Source organism: Chiloscyllium punctatum, chromosome 6 (genome assembly GCF_047496795.1).
Source record: "Chiloscyllium punctatum isolate Juve2018m chromosome 6, sChiPun1.3, whole genome shotgun sequence".
NCBI lineage: Eukaryota > Metazoa > Chordata > Chondrichthyes > Orectolobiformes > Hemiscylliidae > Chiloscyllium > Chiloscyllium punctatum.
Genome location: NC_092744.1, coordinates 30,181,358 through 30,201,082, shown reverse-complemented (window position 1 = coordinate 30,201,082; position 19,725 = coordinate 30,181,358). Strand labels below are relative to the sequence as shown.

Here is a 19,725-nt window from a genome sequence, read left to right as displayed (position 1 = left end):
AGGAAGATTTAATTTGGTATCCAGCATAAATTTGAATAAAATTGTTGATACATTATGACAACTGATTTAGAGATTTCATCATGCATGCAGAAAGCCAAATAATTCTAACACTTAAATATTTGACAAATGTTAGTTGCGGAAGCAAAAGAAATGTTAAATAGATAATTATACAGAACATGTTGTTCTTGGAGATGATTGCATCCAAGAGGTTCAGAAAATGTGCATTTTTTCATATATGAATAGATTAACCACACATCACCATGTACATCTCATTCCTATCCAGTATTTTATACAAGCTGTTCAACTTATCTTTAACCACTTCCATACACACATTACATGTTCAAATACATATGGAAAGTGTAGGAGACTTGGCAATGAGTCATTTCAAAAGGTATTGTAATACAGAGACATACAGAATTCGGTGTTATGGTTATATCCCATTTTAAGTCGTTCTCAATGGAGTTTTCTCATTCTTAAATAATCAAAGAATGCAACTACTTAACCAGTTACGAAGTACTTGGGAACTGGCAGAGGGGCCAAAATCAATCTCATTCAACCCAGAAGACTGACCAGGAGACCAGTGGTTCTAACCCCAATCACAAACTTTACTACAACTTAGATTCTCCAAGGACCCTCCAAAACACCCAATCACTATCAGTCTAACAGCAAAGCAGAGCACTATGATATACATTGCGCCAACTAACGACCCCATCACAGAGTGGCCACTGGCTCTCCAGAGGAAGAGGGGAACCAAGACAAGTAAGTCTAGGAAATGTGAAACTTTCCATTTTTTTTTAACCTTATACACTTCGAGGGCATGATTAATTATTTTATCATTTTATATTTTGTAGAAACTTCTAGATGAAAGACCAAATCTACATCTATGAGTAAATATTGCCTGTGTGACTGGGATTGATTATCATTAACAGGGATTGATAGCGAGAGCCAACATGATGGATAGGAAAAGGGAAGTGCAGAACAGATATCTAATCTATGTTGTATCTGTTGTGATCTAACGGTACTCATTGAAGAGTTTAGATTCACTTATTTTGAGGGTATAACTAAATTAATTAGGGGACACCAAGTCTGGGAAACAGTCAGAGAGGGAAAAGTCCATTTAGATGTTAAGCATATTCAGTTCAGGTTCTGACCATGGGTTCTGACCATAACTGATCCTTTTTTAATATTTAATCTATTTTTTTCAAATCAACCTGTTCAGAGATGGTATTACAGCATGTGGATCTTGAAACTGGGCATCTCAGTCCATTGGTAGGAGTACTGTTATTACACAAGGAGAAAGTAAGAACTGCGGATGTTGGAGATCAGAGTCTAAAAGTGTTGCACTGTAAAAACACAGCACATCAGGCAGTGTCTGAGGAGCAGGAGAGTCGACATTTCAGGCATAAGGAATGTTTTTGGGGGGAGTGGTGGGAAAGAGATAAATAGGAGGTTGGGGTGAGGTAGCCGGGAAGACAATCAGGTAGGGGGAGATGATGATAGGTCGGAGTGGATAGATGGGAAGGAAGATGGACAGGTAGGACAGTTTAAGAGGGCAGTGCCGAGTTAGAGGGTTGGATCTGGGATGAGGTGGGGGGAGGGGAGATGAGGAAACTGGTGAAGTTGACGTTGATGCTGTGTGGTTGGAGGGTCCCAAGGCGGAAGATGAGGTGTTCTTCATTCAGGCATTGGTTGGCTTGGATTTGGAGGTGGCCCAGGACTTGCATGTTCTTGGCGGAGTGGGAAAGATAATTGAAGCGGTCGGCCATAGGATGGTGGAGTTGTTTGATGCGTGTGTCCCAGAGATGTTCCTTGAAACGTTCCACGAGTTTGTGTCCTGTCTCCCCAACGTAGAGGAGACCACATTGAGAACAATGGACATAGTGGATGTGGTGTTTGGATGTGCACCATTACAGGAAAGCATACCAAACGCTTTCTTCACTGTCCTATCTACTTGTGACTCCACTTTCAAGGAACTACGAACCAGCACTCCAAGATATCTCTGTTCAGTAACACTCCCCAGGACCTTAGCATTAACTTTACAAGTCCTGCCCTGATTTGCCTTTCCAAAATGTAGCACCTCACATTTATATAAATTAAACTCCATGGTTCATTCACCCATCTGATCAAGATCTGTTGTACTCTGAGATTTCCTTCTTCACTGGCCACTGTACCTCTAATTTTGGTGTCATTTACAAACCTACTACTGTACCTCCAATGTTCACATCCAAATCATTTATATAAATGACAAAAAGCAGAGGAGCAAGCACTGATCCTTGCACTCCACTGGTCACAGGCCTCCAGTCTGAAAAGTAACCCTCCACCACCACCCTCTGGCTTTTACCTGCAAGCCAGTTCTATATCCAAATGGCTCCTTCTGCCTCTATTCCGTGTGATCTAATGTTGCTAACCAATCTACCACAAAGAACCTTGTCAAACATCTTACTGATCACGTCCACCGCTCTTCCCTTATCAATTTTCTTTGTTACTTCTTCAAAATACTCAATCGAATTAGTGAGACATGATTTCCCCCACACAAGGCCATGTTGACTATCCCTAACCAGTCCTTGTCTATTGAAATGGATGTATGTCCTGTCCCTCAGGATTCCCTCCAACAACATGCCTACGACTGATGTCAGTTCACCGGTCTATAGTTCTCAGATCGTTCTTGCCACTTTTCTTAAATAGTGGCACCACGTTAGCCAACCAGTCTTCCAGCACCTCACCTGCAGCTATCGATTATATAAATATCTCAGCAAGGGGCCCAGCAGTCTCTTCTGTAGCTTCCCACAGAGTTGCAGGGTACACCTGATCGGGTCCCAAGGATTTATCTGCCTTTACACATTCTAAGATGTCCAGCACCTTCTTCTCTCTAATAAGGACATTTTTCAAGACGTTGCTATTTATTTCCCCATGTCCTCTATCTTCCATATCCTTCTCCACAGTAAACATTGATGCAAAATACTTGTTTAGTATCTCACCCATCTTCTGCAGTTCCACACATAGGTGGCCTTGCTGATCTTTAAGGGACCCTCTTTTCCTCCTAGTTACCCTTTTGACCTTAATGTATTTTTGAATCCCTCTGGATTCTCCTTAACCCTATATTCCAAAGTTATCTCATGTCTCCTTATTACCTTCCTGATTTCCCTCTTAAGTAGTCTCCTACTTCTTTTATACTTTTCTAGGGGATTTAATTTCTGCTGTCCATACCTAACGTATGCTTTGTTTGTCTTCTTGATCACAATCTCAAGTTCACTAGTCATTCAGTATTCCCTACACCGACCACACTTGCCTCTTGTTATTTCATTTCCAAAGGTTTCCCATTTTCCAGCCATCCCTTCATCTGCGAACATCCGTCCCCAATTAAGTTTTGAAAGTTCTTGCCTAATAATGCCTCACTCATTGACACTTCAGTCACCTGCCTTATTTCCTAAGAGGTGGCCATGTTTTGTACCTTCTCTAGTAAGTAGTTTCACATATTCAATCAGAAAATTTTCACGTACACAAATTCCTCTCCATCCAACCATTAACACGATGGCAGTCCCATTTAACTTTAATGTTTGGAAAGTTAAAATCCCCTACCATAACCATAACTGAGATCCCTTTACAAATTTGTTTCTCAATTCCCTCTGACTATTGGTGGGTTGACAGTACAATCCCAATCAGGGGATCAACCCTTTCTTAGTTTTCAGTTACACCCAAATAACTTCCCTGGACATATTCCTGTGAATATCATCCCTAAATACAGTCAAAATGTTATCCTTAATCAAAAATGCCAACCTCCCCTCCTCTCTTGCCCCCCCTTTCGATCAATCCTACAGCAGCTATTCTCTGGAACATTAAGCTGCCACACCTGTCCATCCCTGAGATACGACTCTGTAATTGCTGTGATATCCCAGGTCCATGTTCCTAACCATGCCCTGAATTCACCTGCCTTCCCTGTTAGACCTCTTGTATCAAAACAAGTACAGTTTAATGTATCAGTCCTACCTTGCTCTCCACATTGTTCTTGCCTGTCCTATCTCTTTGACTTACTCTTTTTCCTAAATGTACTAGCCTCAGACTAATCACTTTCCTCACTCTGTCCCTAGGTCCCATCCCCCTGCCTTTTACTATTTTAAATAGTCACTTCTACCCCAGATGAGATTCCAATGATCTAAAAAATGTGAATCCTTCTCCCCTGCACCAGCTCCTCAGCCACACATTAATCCGCTCTATCCTCCTATTCCTACCTGCACCAGCTTGAGACACTGCGGTTAATCCAGATATTACTACCCTCAAGGACCTCCTTTTTAAATTCCTGTCTAAGTTCCTATATTCTCTCCTCAGAATCTTGTCCTTTTCACTTCCTATGTCTTCAGTTCCAATGGGTGCAATGACCTCCTGCTGGTACCACTCCCCTTTGAGAATATCCCAGAGTTTGAAAACAATATAACAGCTTGTGAAACAGTAATTATTGTTCCTAGAATTCAAGGGAATCAATTCCACCACTGAAAGTACCTTAAAAAAAAAGAGAGAGCGTGCAGCTCTTATAGCCACAATTCTTTCTCATCCTCCATCTTGGATTACTAATTATGTTATGCATTGGAGCCAAAAATCTTGGGTTGGGAATGCACCTGATATTGCAGGTATCACAGAATGTCTCCATTTAAATGCAAGTAATTTTAGTTTTAATTTAAAAAGTGACTTCCAGGAATGCATTTATGACACGGTGCATCCTGGATAAGCTCAAGAGACAACGTAAAGAAAAAAAAACTTTAGGTGAATAGTTTATTTGAATTTAATTCAAATTTTTTTTGAAACTGAGACACCATCAACTCAAAAATCCTGGTATTCGTAGGTTAGATATAATAGTTTTTTTTACTTTCTTATCGACCACTGTTCATTTTGGAATTTGGTTAAAACACTGTGACATAGGATCAAGTGTACCAAGTAAGCTTTGTGATATTCATCAAAAATTATAAAAGGTTTTGTGTCGAATGAATTTCCAGATCAGGGTTTATATTATTTAAAAATGATGATAAGGAAACAATGGATAGAGATAGCAGAAAAAGTGAATTAAGTGCCCATTTCAACAAATATCCGTAGGCTTCAAGTAAGAAAATAAAATTGTAACAAACTCAGTCTTAAAGACAAAATACATCCTTTGATCCCAGCACTAAATTTAATGAATTGGGTTTTGCAAAGTTGTTTATATGTAAAGATTACTGGAGATTTATCACAACAGCTGTTAAGGTCTCACTAGATTACCAAGAAAGGTCATTGATTAAGAACGTGAATTTTTGAGTCACGGTATTTAAGCACACATTTAAAAGAGAGCCTTGTAAAATGATGTGTAAATTATTTACAAAAATAGTACTTATGGACTCCTATAGTCTGCTGATAATTTAATAAAGGCAAAATACAATGCTGGCATTTCACAGCCTGACACCATTTCAAAAGCTTGGGGTGATACTGGTCAACTGTCAGCCTGGCTGAATTGAAAAGTCCTGCTTAATACATAGATTTAACATTATACAAAAGGATCAGGACACCTAATATTGTGTTTGAAATATAATTATTTACAGTTAAAAAATCCAGTGGAACATTCATTCTGTGGAATAATCTTTCAAGTTTTCAGACACTGAAATTTGGTGCTATGTCAATCTGAAATAACCTTCAATAAACTGGAACAGAAACTTCCAGCTCAGTTTGAAAAATTCAGCCTTTTGTTTCCCATCAAGAATTACTAGGCCTGATTTAAATTAGTGTATTTTCTGCACTTAATATATAAAACTCATTCATAATATATTGAATCTTCATTAGGCTAGACACATTTTATTATTTCCAAATCTAAAGTTTCACACCAACTGATGAATTTTTAAGTTCTTGCAACAAAAAGATAATTAGGTATTTGCAAAGTTGCCATTGTTTATATTTAGAATTAATTATAAATTTATTACCTCTCATTGAATAAAACAAATACAATTTAAATATCAAATGTATCTCTAACTCCTAAATCGAAGGTAATGGTGCATTTGCACAAACTTAGAATTATTACTTTGAAAGGTTTATGAAGGTCTATGTTTGAAGAGGAACTTGATATCACTGAGACTTAAGTCTTCTTACAACAAGCCTAACTATTTGTTTCACATTATTCATTAATGGAAACATTTAGCATGATGTTGAATTTCTCTCTATACCTGAAGTATTCATTCACATCACTGCTGTCTAGGGGTAAAGAAGCAGAAAAGAGAAATATTTTCACTTATGAAATGAATGTATTAATATTTAAAATGTAATTTCATATCATAAAAATTAAAACAAATAGGCTTGCTATTGGGATGACAAACTTAATGTTTTCATAAATTGAAGGTCACCTATTCCAGCATAGCACACTTAATTATTTATTATAACTATCTGTAGATTGAAAGATTACTCAGCTGTATGCTCATTCTTGATGCTGAAACCATATTAAGCTTTTGCTGTGTGTAAAAGCTGACTCACACCAAACCAGTGGAATTCAGTAATTGCAACCCAGTGAATTGGTTGTTGATTATCAAAGCCCCTCAAAGTTCACTTGATCAGAAATGAATCCACTGGTATCGTAAACATTGATAGAAATAATGTTAGTGCTGACGTGCAGCATTCCACATAACCGTTGGAAGCAGAACACCTATCATGTTTCAATATTTTATCGAACTGCCACTTTCAAAATATATTGAGTTATGTCATGATGATGCATTTCTTTACATACAAATAATTAGTTGAAATGCATTAGTTTTGATTGAGATAGTTAATATCATAATAGCCTGGTAAATAAATAATACATTATTTAATTTCAAATTTATGTATTTCTCTTATTATTCCTCACAACAGCATACAAAGTCATGACTGGGTTGTAAATTATCCCATGTTGTATTACATGCTTGGAATCACTGATTTGAGACAGAGAACCCCATAAAAATCATTAAATTTTGATTCATATTCTTGTAAAATACATGATTCGATGGTGAATTACACAGGACACCTCTGATTTTCAATTCTATTAAACGGTCTTAAGGCTGACATTTCACATCAACTAGTTCATAGGATTACAGAATCATAGGATCCCTACGAGTGAAAGCAGACCATTCGGCCTATCCACACTGACCCTCAGGACAACATCCCATCACATTCACTCCTCGCCCCCACTTACAAATCCCCGGACACTATGGGCAATTTAGCACAGCCAATCCATCTAACCATCTCTGGACTGTGGGAGGAAACCGGAGCAGCTGGAAGAAATCCACGCAGACATTGGGAGAACCAACGAATTCCACATAGACAGTCGCCAGAGGATGGAATTGAACCCGGGTCCCTAGCATTGGGAGGCAGCAGTGATAACTACTGAGCCACCGTGCCACCCTGATTAATTGGATTACAACTGTATAGCTTGCTAGCCAGCGTCAGAAAAGAGCTGAGGACTAACCACATTTTTGGGGAATTGGAATCACAAAGGCCAGGCTGAGCAACGATAATTGATTTCCTCCCTTAAAAAATGCTTTTATCAACTAATTGCAGTTTTGACAATGACAACTCAACAGCTTTCTGATTACTTTTACAGAATTTGATTTGATTCACTATTTTTAAAAATCAAAACAGAATCCAAATACTGTAAATGCTTTGGTAAGTTTTCAACCAACTTTTTTTTTAAGATTGTCAGACTAGCCTCAGAATGACTAATAACAGTTGCAGAGCTCAGCAACTCTCACAAATGTTCAATCATGGGAGATCCTGGCCAGTGAGAGCAACAGGCCCCTTAACGTGGGAGGAAGGGGCACTGTGCTACAACCTGCCCTTCCAACACAAATGCCTATTTGGGTGTGAACAGGGTAGTCATTGGATCACAGGTTAGGATGGAACCCTCATCAAACCTTGCCCCACCAAACTCAGGCACATAGCTGCTAACTGCAGTATGCAGCAGTGACCTGCTGAACTTAGTATATACACAGGGATCGTCAGCATATCAATTCTTCTCTTTTGCCTGTATGTTTAAAGATATATTGTTTGGGTAGCATTATGGCTTTCACAGTATCTTCTAACTGCTGGAAGAGAAGAGTGGAAAACTGACAAAAATTATTTTTTAAAACATCCTACTCTATCTCAGGACCAATTTATTTTACTCTCAATGTTGAATCATAGCTAATGATTCACTGCCTGCCTGACAGTCGGGAAGACTAATCAATGTTTTGTTCATTAAATTGATCTCTGGCTCAGCACTTTAGCACAGCTAATGGCTTTGGTGCTCACTTCCTACCATCAGTGCCAGACTGAGTGCTGACAAATGCTCACATCATTGGGTACATGTGATATCAGTAATCACATCACAGAATACAAACACAGCTAACTGAGCTTTTCAGTGAAACAGTCTCTGTCCATCAACTCTTCCTCTACAGTGCTTAAAGATAGGGCATGATATAATAAAGGTCACAATTCATCAGAATGGTTAAGACAATAAGAATAGAAAGATCAACCGTACAATACAAGACCCTTATTTAAGACCTGCAAAACAAACCTCCTTTCTGTCTCCTACTTGTCGAATCAGGTGTTAACTGAGATAATATTCACTGCAGTATTCAATGTTGACAAAGGGCAGAATGTGTTTTTTGAAACCAACTACCTGCATATGTAGTCAAAGACTTCAGAATGTTTCAGTCTCGGCACTGATCATCTATGCAGCTAGTAATTTGAACTGCTTGTGGGATCATCATGCCTACTGTAAATATAGCATAGCAAGTGGCAACTTTTGACATATGAAAGCAGAGAAGGAAGCAATTTTGTAAAATTGTGCTCCCCACCTCCATCAATATTACAATCCTTGATTGAAAGGTTAGGTGAATTGGCCATACTAAATTGCTGCTGCTGCCAGGGACGTGCAAGCTAGATGGTTTAGCCATGGGAAATGCCGTGTTACAGGGATAGTGTGGGGAGTCTGGGCGGGATACTCTTCAGAGGGTTAGCGTGGCCTCGATGGGCCAAATTGCCTGTTTCCATGCTGTAGGGGATTCTATGATTCTAAACCACAATGGTGACAGCTAGTTGAAATGAAATATTCTTCTGTTTTCTCAAGGCTTTCAATTTTATTTGCTTTGGTTAAGTTTATTTAATGTATTATTTCTTCACAAATATTAGTTGTCATGATGTTATGAACTTCTCATGCATAATCTTGAATTTCGCTGCACATACCTCAAAAAAATATTTGAATTTTACACAGAATTGCTAATTACCTCAAAGTGCCCATGACAGCGCACTGAAGGAACTGTTCAAGTATCATCGCTTACAATCCATGTACCCTTTAACAATTTTCTTCATGAAGTATTTATCCATGTCCCTTTTTAAAAACTAGCATGCATTCTGCATCCACTGGTGTTTCTTCATTATCATTGCCTAAAAAAACCTGCGAGGACTTCTTTCATTCCTTAAGCTTATGACAAAGAAGGAATCATATGTAAGGTACAGACAGGATAGATCAAGTGAATCCTTAAAAGAGTATAAAGGAAGCAGCAGTATACTTAAGAGGGAAATCAGGAGGGTAAAAAGTGGACACGAGATAGCTTTGGCAAATAGAGTTAAGGAGAATGCAAAGGGTTTTTACAAATACATTAAGGACAAAAGGGTAACTTGGGAGAGAATAGGGCCCCTCAAAGATCAGCAGGGGGGCCTGTGTGTGGAGCCACAGAAAATGGGAAGTTCCTAAATGAGTATTTTGCATCAGTATTTACTGTGGAACAGGATACGGAAGATATAGACTGTAGAGAAATAGATGATGACATCTTGCAAAATGTCCTGATTACAGAGGAGGAAGTGCTGGATGCCTTGAAACGGGTAAAGGTGGATAAATCCCCAGGACCTGATCAGGTGTACCCGAGAACTCTGTGGGAAACTAGACAAGTGATTGCTGAGCCTCTTGCTGAGATATTAGTATCATCGATAGTCACAGGTGAGGTGCCGGAAGACTGGAGGTTGGCTCACATGGTGCCACTGTTTAAGAAGGGCGGTAAAGACAAACCAGGGAACTATAGACCGGTGAGCCTGACCTCGGTGGTGGTCAAGTTGTTGGAGGGAATCCTGAGGGACTGGATGTACATGTATTTGGAAAGGCAAAGACTGATTAGGGATAATCAACATGGCTTTGTGCATGGGAAATCATGTCTCACAAACTTGATTGAGTTTTTTGAAGAAGTAATAAAGAGGATTGATGAGGGCAGAGCAGTAGATGTGATCCATATGGACTTCATTAAGGCGTTCAACAAGGTTCCCATGGGTTAGATCTCACGGAATACAGAGAGAACTAGCCATTTGGATACAGAACTGGCTCAAAGGTAGAAGACAGAGGGTGGTGGTGGAGGGTTGTTTTTCAGACTGGAGGCCTGTGACCAGTGGAGTACCACAAGGATTGGTGCTGGGTCCTCTACTTTTTTGTCATTTACATAAATGATTTGGATGCGAGCATAAGAACTATAGTTAGTAAGTTTGCAGATGACACCAAAATTGGAAGTGTAGTGGACAGCGAAGAAGATTACCTCAGATCTTGACCAGATTGGCCAATAGGCTGAGAAGTGGCAGATGGAGTTTAATTCAGATAAATGCGAGGTGCTGCATTTTGGGAAAGCAAATCACAGCAGGACTTATACACTTAATGGTAAGGTCCTAGGGAGTGTTGCTGAACAAAGAGACCTTGGAGTGCAGGCTCATAGCTCCTTGAAAGTGGAGTCGCAGGTAGATAGGATAGTGAAGAAGGCGTTTGGTATGCTTTCTTTTACTGGTCAGAGTATTGAGTACAGGAGTTGGGAGGTAATGTTGCAGCTGTACAGGACATTGGTTAGGCCACTGTTAGAATACTGCGTGCAATTCTGGTCTCCTTCCTATCAGAAAGATGTTGTGAAACTTGAAAGGGTTCAGAAAAGATTTAGGATGATGTTGCCAGGGTTGGAGAACGAGAGCTATAGGGAGGGGCTGAACAGGCTGGGGATGTTTTCCCTGGAGCGTCGGAGGCTGAGGGGCGACCTTATAGAGGTTCACAAAATTATGAGGGGCATGGTTGGGTAAATAGGCAGTCTTTTCCCTGGGGTTTGGGAGTCCAGAACTAGAGGGCATAGGTTTAGGGTGACAAAAGAAAGATACAAAAGAGATCTAAGGGGCAACTTTTTCACGCAGCGGTTGGTACGGGTATGGAATGAGTTGCCAGAGGAAGTGGTGGAAGCCGTACAACTGCAACATTTAAGAGGCATTTGGATGGGTATATGAATAGGAAGAGTTTGGAGGGATATGGGCCGGGTGCTGGCAGATGGGACTAGATTGGGTTGGGATATCTGATCGGCATGGACGGGTTGGACTGAAGGGTCTGTTTCCATGCTGTACATCTCTATGACTCTATGACAAGACTGCTTGTATTATATCTAGTACTGATTGAGGAGAAAATTCCTCTGATAACATATTAAGCCATTATCTTCTGTCTCTGTCATTAATATCACAAGTGTTTGCAACCTTAGTGCCAACCTGATCTCAAGATGAACATTCAAACATTTTTGCATCTCTACCAAGACTGCCTATTTTTACCAGTTTTTCATGATCTCAGTTCATCTGATGTTCTCATACTCAAGTCTCCCATAGGTGTCTCACATTTAATTACTTAATTCTGTTCTCAGTAAACGTTTTATATAGGATTTGGGTGTAAAAGATTATATATTTCATTGTATTTACAATGCTTTCTTTATTCATTAAGAGAGCATTTACATTTATGAAAAGCACCACCATAAAATCTATAACAGGATATAGATTGTACATAAATATAGTTATTAAGCTGAACTGACTCTTCTGATTCTACAGTTTGTGCACAAAAGTCAGCATTCACAACTCAAAGCTATGTTTTATTAACAGATGTGTGAAGTGTTATATACTCTTTGAAAACAGCTATCACTAGTTATCATTCCTGAGGATAGGCTAACGCTAGTTCCTGTCTTTTTGGATTTTACTAAAATTAGTCAATTCAACTGAAGAAAAAAAGCAGAATCAAGACATTTTAACTGACCTTTAGTCTGAAGATTAAAAACATTACCGCTCTAAATGATGCAACATTGTAGTGATTTTATTTTTCCCAAAGTTAGTGTGTTAAATAAATCTCTAAGACAACATTCTTGGTCTGTGGTGAAGCCTTTTTAACCATTTCATCAAGTGTTGATAATGGCGGTTGGTAGGAGCATCCATACAAACACAATCAATAGGGTTCAAAATTCATTGTTGTGCCCTCTCAAATGCTCTCAGTTTGACAAAAGCAGCAACAGATCAATAAAGTCCATTTGCAGCAAAGAGAGATATGGAAGAGCAAGCCCCGCATGTGAATTGGGCTGCGACAGAGAAATGACTGCCTTGCATTTCAAAATCATGCCAGCCGATTTTGTATAGTTTATTATAGAATACTCGCACATTTTTAAAATCCACATTGTAAGATGTGAAGTTAATATCTTAGTAAGAAATTTAGTCACTTAACTCATTTTCACTGTCTGAATTTTCATCTATAGCTGCCTAAACATTGGAACAAAATCCAAGATATAGAGTTGATATGTTTAATTACTTTCCTTGAATCAAATGAACATCATGGCAGTTGTCCTTAAAACATTAAAATAGCAACTTGTATGGTTAACTCCATACTTCCCCAGATAAGTCACTCATTCCAAGCATGGCATTGGCAGACATCTTGGTTACTGCCTTTACTGGACTGTGGCTTTAAAAAAATGTTATGTCTTGGTTTGTTTTTGAGACAGACTGAGGGACAGGAGGCGATCAGTCTGTGAGAAGGTAAACAACTTGTGAGACCTTGGCTACTTTTTTAAAATGTTGGAACAACAGAAGCAGCCCGAGAGGGGGTGATCAAGCTCTTACGAATCCAGCATTTTTAGTTAGCTTTCGGCAGTTGTAGCTGGGTTGTCTCAGCAGTATTGAAAGGCAGGGAACTCTCCCAACTGCCCTCTCTCTCGCCCACACACACAGATTTTTCTCAGTAATGTCATAGAGATATACAGCACTGAAACAGACTCTTCGGTCCAACTTGTCAATGCCGAACAGCTATCCCACACCAATCTAGTCCCATCTACCAGCACATGGCTCATATCCCTCCAAACCCTTCCTATTCATTTACCCATCCAAATGTCTATTAAATGTTGCAGTTATACTAGCCTCCACCACTTCCTCTGGCGGTTCATTCCATACATGTAGCACCCTCTGAGTGAAAACATTGCCCCTTAAGTCTCTTATATATCTTTTCCCCCCTCACCCTAAACCCATGACCTCTGGTTCTGGACTCACCCACCCTCAGGGAAAAGACCTTGTCTATTTATTCTATCCATGCCCCTTGTGATTTTATAAGCCCCTATAAGGTCGCCCCTCAGCCTCCGACGCTCCAGGGAAAACATCCCCAGCCTGTTCAGCCCCTCCCTATAGTTCAAATCCTCCAACCCTGGCAACATCCTTGTAATCTTTTCTTAACCCTTTCAAGTTTCACAACATTTTTTTTCTGATAGGAAGGAGACCAGAATTGCATGCAATATTCCAACAGTGGCCTAACCAATGTTCTGTACAGCCACAACATGACCTCCCAATTCCTGTACTCAATACTCTGACCAATAAAAGAAAGCATACCAAACGCCTTCTTCACTATCCTATCTACCTGCGACTCCACTTTCAAGGAGCTATGAGCCTGCACTCCAAGGTCTCTTTGTTCAGCAACACTCCCTAGGACCTTACCATTAAGTGTATAAGTCCTGCTGTGATTTGCTTTCCCAAAATGCAGCACCTCGCATTTATCTGAATTAAACTCCATCTGCCACTTCTCAGCCTATTGGCCAATCTGGTCAAGATCTGAGGTAATCTTCTTCGCTGTCTACTACACTTCCAATTTTGGTGTCATCTGCAAACTTACTAACTATAGCTCTTATGCTTGCATCCAAATCATTTATGAAAATGAAAAAAAAAGTAGAGGACCTAGCACTGATCCTTGTGGTACTCCACTGGTCACAGGCCTCCAGTCTGAAAAACAACCCTCCACCACCACCCTCTGTCTTCTACCTTTGAGCCAGTTCTCTATCCAACCGACGAGTTCTTCCTATATTCCATGAGATCTAACCTTGCTCACCCTTCTCCCGTGGGGAACCTTAGAGAACTGCAAGTTTTCTGAGACAGTCTGTTTTCTAAATTTGCGTTTTGCCAACGGTGTGTTTATGGGATATTACTATCATGGAACAGTTACAGTTTAGTCGTAAAATAATATTATTCTGTTAACTTTTCCAACAGTGTTAAGTTTTTGCATGTTCCTCTTTCTTTTCTTGTATTTTAATTATAGTGATCAAGTAAATTAGTGTTTTGCTTAATGTCAAGTAGTTTGGCCAACACAGACCTCACATTTACCTTTAAGAAAAAAATTAGGGTATCGGCTACGTTAAATATATTTTATGGGGGTCTGCTCTAGTCCATAAGGAGGGAATGGAGTCACAAAGGAAAAGAAAAACTAGAGAAACTGGGAAATTATCAAACTTGTGCATTGTGGAAAATGGTATTTGGTCAAATTCGGGGATAGGTATTATCCAGCCCTCTATATCAGAAATAAGATACATGACAGCAGTGTAAAACACACAATATAAAACAGAGTGACAGTAAGGTTGGTGATTGTAGCTTCTCAAATCAGAAGTTGACATTTCTAGATCATTCTACATGCTAACAGCTTAACTCCATCCCAGAAATAAATTTCACACTTTCAGAGCTGACCAGCTCTTTAGAAACAGAAAAAATTTTGTCATGAAAAAAAATTCAACACCATAAAATGCCTTCATCAACAGAATGTCATTGATTTCAGGGTCATGTATGATTTTATGTTTTGGATTATACGGAGTTATCAACTTTGTCTGGCCGAGATCAGCATTTTGAATTTGATCATGTTCGCTAATTGTTTCTTCAATAACATTGAAATATTATATTCTCATCTGGCTGACTTAATTAATTAAACACATATGATCCAGATTTCCTGATGGCCAGATAACCCTCATTCCATAAGCTCATAAGCTGTACAAGCAGTGGGTCAATGAGATCACTACTGATTTGATCACCCTCAACTCCACTTGCTGCCTTGTCTCCATAACTCTCAATTTCCTTGCTGATTAAAAACCAGTCCATGAACATATTGAATGAGCCAATCTCGACAATCCTCTGGTCAACAATTCCACAGATTCACACCCTCAAGGGAAGAAACTCTTCCTCATCTGTGTTTAAATAGACGAACTCCTTATTCTGAAATTATGCCTATTGGATCTAGACTCTCAAGAGTCAACAAGTCCTTAGAATCTACTCTGTCAAGTCCTCAAAAGAATTTTATCTTACAATGTCTTCTCTCATTCTACCAAACTCCAATGAGCAGTCTCAACTTATTCAACTTCTCCCTTTTAAACAATACCACCATAACCAGCATCAACCAGGTGAGGTTTCTCTGTACTACCTCCAGTGCCAGTGTATATTTCCTTAGATAATGGGACCAAAGCTGTTCACAGAATAGTGGTCACCAAACCTGTGTATTTTTTTCTAAACCATTATCCAAGTGAGTAGCCCTCGAGATGCCTTGCTGGAATGAGGCAAGCTAGCTTCATGCTTTGAAGATCCTGCTTCAATGAAAGACAGACATTTTGGATAAGGCTACATTGCTGTCAAGGCTACCACTAGGTGGCGCTGCACATGCAGATGTGCACAAACAGCTGCAGTGTTACAGAATGGAACGGTAGCTGTCTGGAACAAACATGGCACTGCCCATATAATCCCGGTGCAAAGATGAGTCAAGCTAGAATGTCAGCTCGTGGAAAATCAAGGAAAAATTTACCTCCTGCACCAATAATTAAAAACATTTGAAAATGATGACACAGTTCAGATATTTAGTTGTTGTACTCTAAATATGATTTGGAGGTGCTGGTACTGAACTAGGGTGAAGTTAAAAATCACACATCACCAGGTTATAGCCCAACACGTTTATTTGGAAGCACTAGCTTTTGAAGCGCTGCTTCTTCAACAGGTGGTTTTGAAGCGGGACTATAAGGCACAGAATAGATAGCAAAAGAGTAGTTATGCAATGATACATTGAACAAACCTGGTGATGTGTACTCTAAATAGTGCTGTAAACACTTAATAACATCTTCAGGCCAAAAAGACATGGGGTGTGGAGTTTCACTTTTCAACTTTAGCAGGAAGTGAAGCCTGTGGTTGGTAAGAAGAGCAGCTACAATCCATGGAAAGAATTGGTTGGGCCAAATCTGCTCACAGCCCCATGACTTCATACTGCTGCTATAGATGGCAAAGTCAATCAAATGCTGTAAAGGAAATACAAACAGAGCTGCTGCCTACATAGGTGTCAAAGCATCATTTTTGCTGATGTCACCGGCACCATCTGCGTATACCTGGCTAGGAGCCACCTTTGCCAGCCATCTTATGTTACACTTTGAAAATCCATATTTGTATCAAGGGAAAACATATACACAGAACAGAACATTTCTGAACCAAGGTTCCAGAATAAAAATAAAATGCTCGTGTTGGAAACTTTCAATTCCACAACTGAACATCATTGCAGTCATGAGCCCAAGACAAAAAAAAAGTCACGCTTCTTAAAATCGGATTTTCTTTATACAGGGGAGCATTAATTATCTGAACGTGATGGGCAGGCACTATTTTGGTCGAATAATCGATTATTCGGTTAATCGACTAAATGCCTTTACTCTGGGACTCGAAGTTTTAAAGTCTGCTCCCCGTTCAGGAGACTGCAGCAGCACACAGCGCGCAAGGCCCTGCCCCCAACACCGCTGCCAGAACCATGCCCAACCCCGCCCCCAACCGACACCACCCCCCACTACATTCCTGCACCCCCCCCCCCCCTCGACCCCATCCAACACCATCCCCGTACACACCCACCGCCTTTCCGGGGTAACTGGACTGGACACCAACATCAAGACTGCTGCAGTTGCCTTTGTGGGGTAAGTCTCCAAAAAGCGCACGCACACACACACACACACACACACACACACACACACACAAACTTGACTGGTTCCACCTTTGCCCTGTACAAGACAATGTTGGAGAGATTATCCGGGGAAGGGGGTTGAGGGTACACCCCTCCGTAGAACTCCAGGGAAAGTGGGGGGGCGGGGGGGGTGAAGAGAGAGAGAGGCAGGCAGTCAGTCATTTGGAGACAGTGCTTGTTTAATCACTGTAAGTAAAAGACATGATCACTGTTGGAAACACGTCTTTGATGTAATGTTTCCATTGGTGTCTCAAGATCTCCTTCGGATAATCCGATTTTCAGATAATTGGTATTCGGATAGAGGTTCCTCTGTAATTGATGGAATAGCAATATTGTTTCTAATGGAACAAATACTGACCATTAGCCCGAAACCATAGACTTAGTGCAGCATGAGACTAGAGAAGGTTATATACAGGTTGTTATGCTATAATGTGCGTTTTGTTAACATGAATTCGCTGTAATGCGATTGGTGAATTTGGGACACTGTTTCTAAAGCATCTTGGTTGTAACACAATTATATTGTCAACACTTTGAGCTGTGTTTCTAAAGTACCATTTTTCTATATCGCAGGGTTGCACAAGAATGCAACCATTGCATAATCGAAGAACTGACTGTATCCCTTATGATTGCAATGAGTGAAGATTTTAGAGAAGGCATCTTTTTGATTTGCCCTTTCAATCATTGAGCACTCTGATCTCAAAGGGAGGGAAAACCAATGAGTAACAAGTGCAAAGACTCAAAACAACCAACTAGTTCAAGATTGTAGTTCTGGACATTCTACTTTACAATTAATTGTAGATAATAGATACTGACTAAGTAGCTATAAACACAAAAACACACTACCTTCAAGAGTTAATTTACTGTCAATGAGGCAGTTCAAGACTTACAGTTGGTGATGTCTGGAGGCGCATATCCATCATTCATATACATGCTGGTAGGCTTTGCAACTTTTAAATATACTACTTCTGTTGTGTTTTTCAAAGCGGTAACAGCATCTTCATGCGTAACTTCATCGAGACTGGTTGTGTTAACCTGAAAAACACAAATAGCATTTCTGATTTGTTCTTGGAATTCAAGCATTGCTATGACAGGCTGCACTTCCTGTCCATTCCTTAACACACCGTTCAAATCCTAGAACCTTCGCTGCCATTAAATAGAACTGTAGCTGATGAGATTGTGTCACAACTCTACGTTTTTTTCTATTCCTATAACCTTTGACACCTTGTTAATCAAAAGATTATCTAATTCAACTTTAAAACTCCAATAAAACTAAAAAAAACTTAAATGAAAACCCTAAAACATTAAACCTCCTTCAAAGAAAAATCTCAAAAATAAAATTAAAATGTTCCTTAGGGAAGAGAATTCCACAGACTACCCATGCTTTAATTGAATTATTTTTAATCTGTGTCCTGATTCCAAGTCTCTCCCATAAGGAGAACCATCCATTCTGACAAGTACCTTTCAGGATATTATACATTTTAATTAGATCACCTCTTATTCTTCAAAACACCTATGGATGCAGACTTAAGTGGTCTAGCTTTTCCTCATAGGATAACCCCTTCATTCAAGTAATCAGTGAAGTGAACATCCTCTGAACTGCTTCTAATGCAATTGCATTCCTACTAAAGTAATTATCTTTACAAAAATCACTAAGTCCTTGCGATTAAGACGCAGCCACACTAAAATAATGAATACATAATCTGGAAATTCAGAAGTGGATACTTGATGTGACTCAGGAGATCATAGTGATTATTGTTCAATGACATTTGCCAAAGAAATGAAAGTTAGCTAACGAGTAATTAATGGCATACTTGATTTTAATGCAAAACAAATCCTTGCCAACTCTTCGAAGAACAGAATTTGAAACATCTGAATACTCAACCACAAATTTAAAAAAAAGTGTAAATAAGAGGCATCATTTGCTAGACCATTGACTGTAACTTATGGCCTTGTCCTGTCCTCTATCCCTGTTCAAATTAATAGAAATGAATAACTACTCCTTTAGTGTATGGCCAAGCAATTCATAACCACCACACAAACAAAAACTACTTTCCAAGTCACCCTACTGAATTATTGGTCTGGATGGATACACCAATCCTCATTATTCATAGGGGATAGGGGCATGGACTTCCCATGAATAAAAGAAAATTCGAGCACTGTCCACATAGAGTTTGCACATTCTCCCAGTGTCTGCGTGGGTTTCCTCCGGGTGCTCCAGTTTCCTCCCACAATCCAAAGATGTACAGGTCGGTGAATTGGTCATGCTAAATTGCCCATAGTGTTAGGTGCATTGGTCAGAGGGAATTGGGCCTGGGTGGGTTACTCTTCAGAGGGTCGGTGTGGACTGGTTGGGCTGAAGGGCCTGTTTCCGCACTGTAGGGAATCTAATCTAATCTTAACTCTATCAACCACAAAGTACCATGTGATGAGGCCAAACAAGTGCACGAGAGAAGATAGATGGAACCTGGAACCGACCTCACAAGTGTGTGGATTGCAAATCAGAGGATAACAAGGAGCGAGTGTACAGGTAATATTCAGTTTTGAAGTCACAAGCTAAGGATGATAAAAAGGTTAAACAAAGGGTAAGCAATCCACTGAGTTCAGGTTTTGGAAAGATTCAGGCTGAGAAACAAAAATGTCACTACAATGTCACTACTGTG

At 39.7% G+C, this 19,725-nt stretch overlaps 1 protein-coding gene across 29 annotated transcripts in view; it reads right to left on the bottom strand.

The window, feature by feature from the left end:
* The window catches only part of LOC140478823 (disks large homolog 1), a 459,945-nt gene that overhangs the window by 117,527 nt on the left and 322,693 nt on the right, over nucleotides 1-19,725 (bottom strand). For all 29 annotated transcript variants that reach the window (XM_072572239.1, XM_072572250.1, XM_072572237.1 and 26 more), the window contains one exon: nucleotides 17,953-18,097. In XM_072572239.1, coding sequence (XP_072428340.1) covers nucleotides 17,953-18,097 — 145 coding nt within the window. The remainder of the gene's footprint in view (nucleotides 1-17,952; nucleotides 18,098-19,725) is intronic.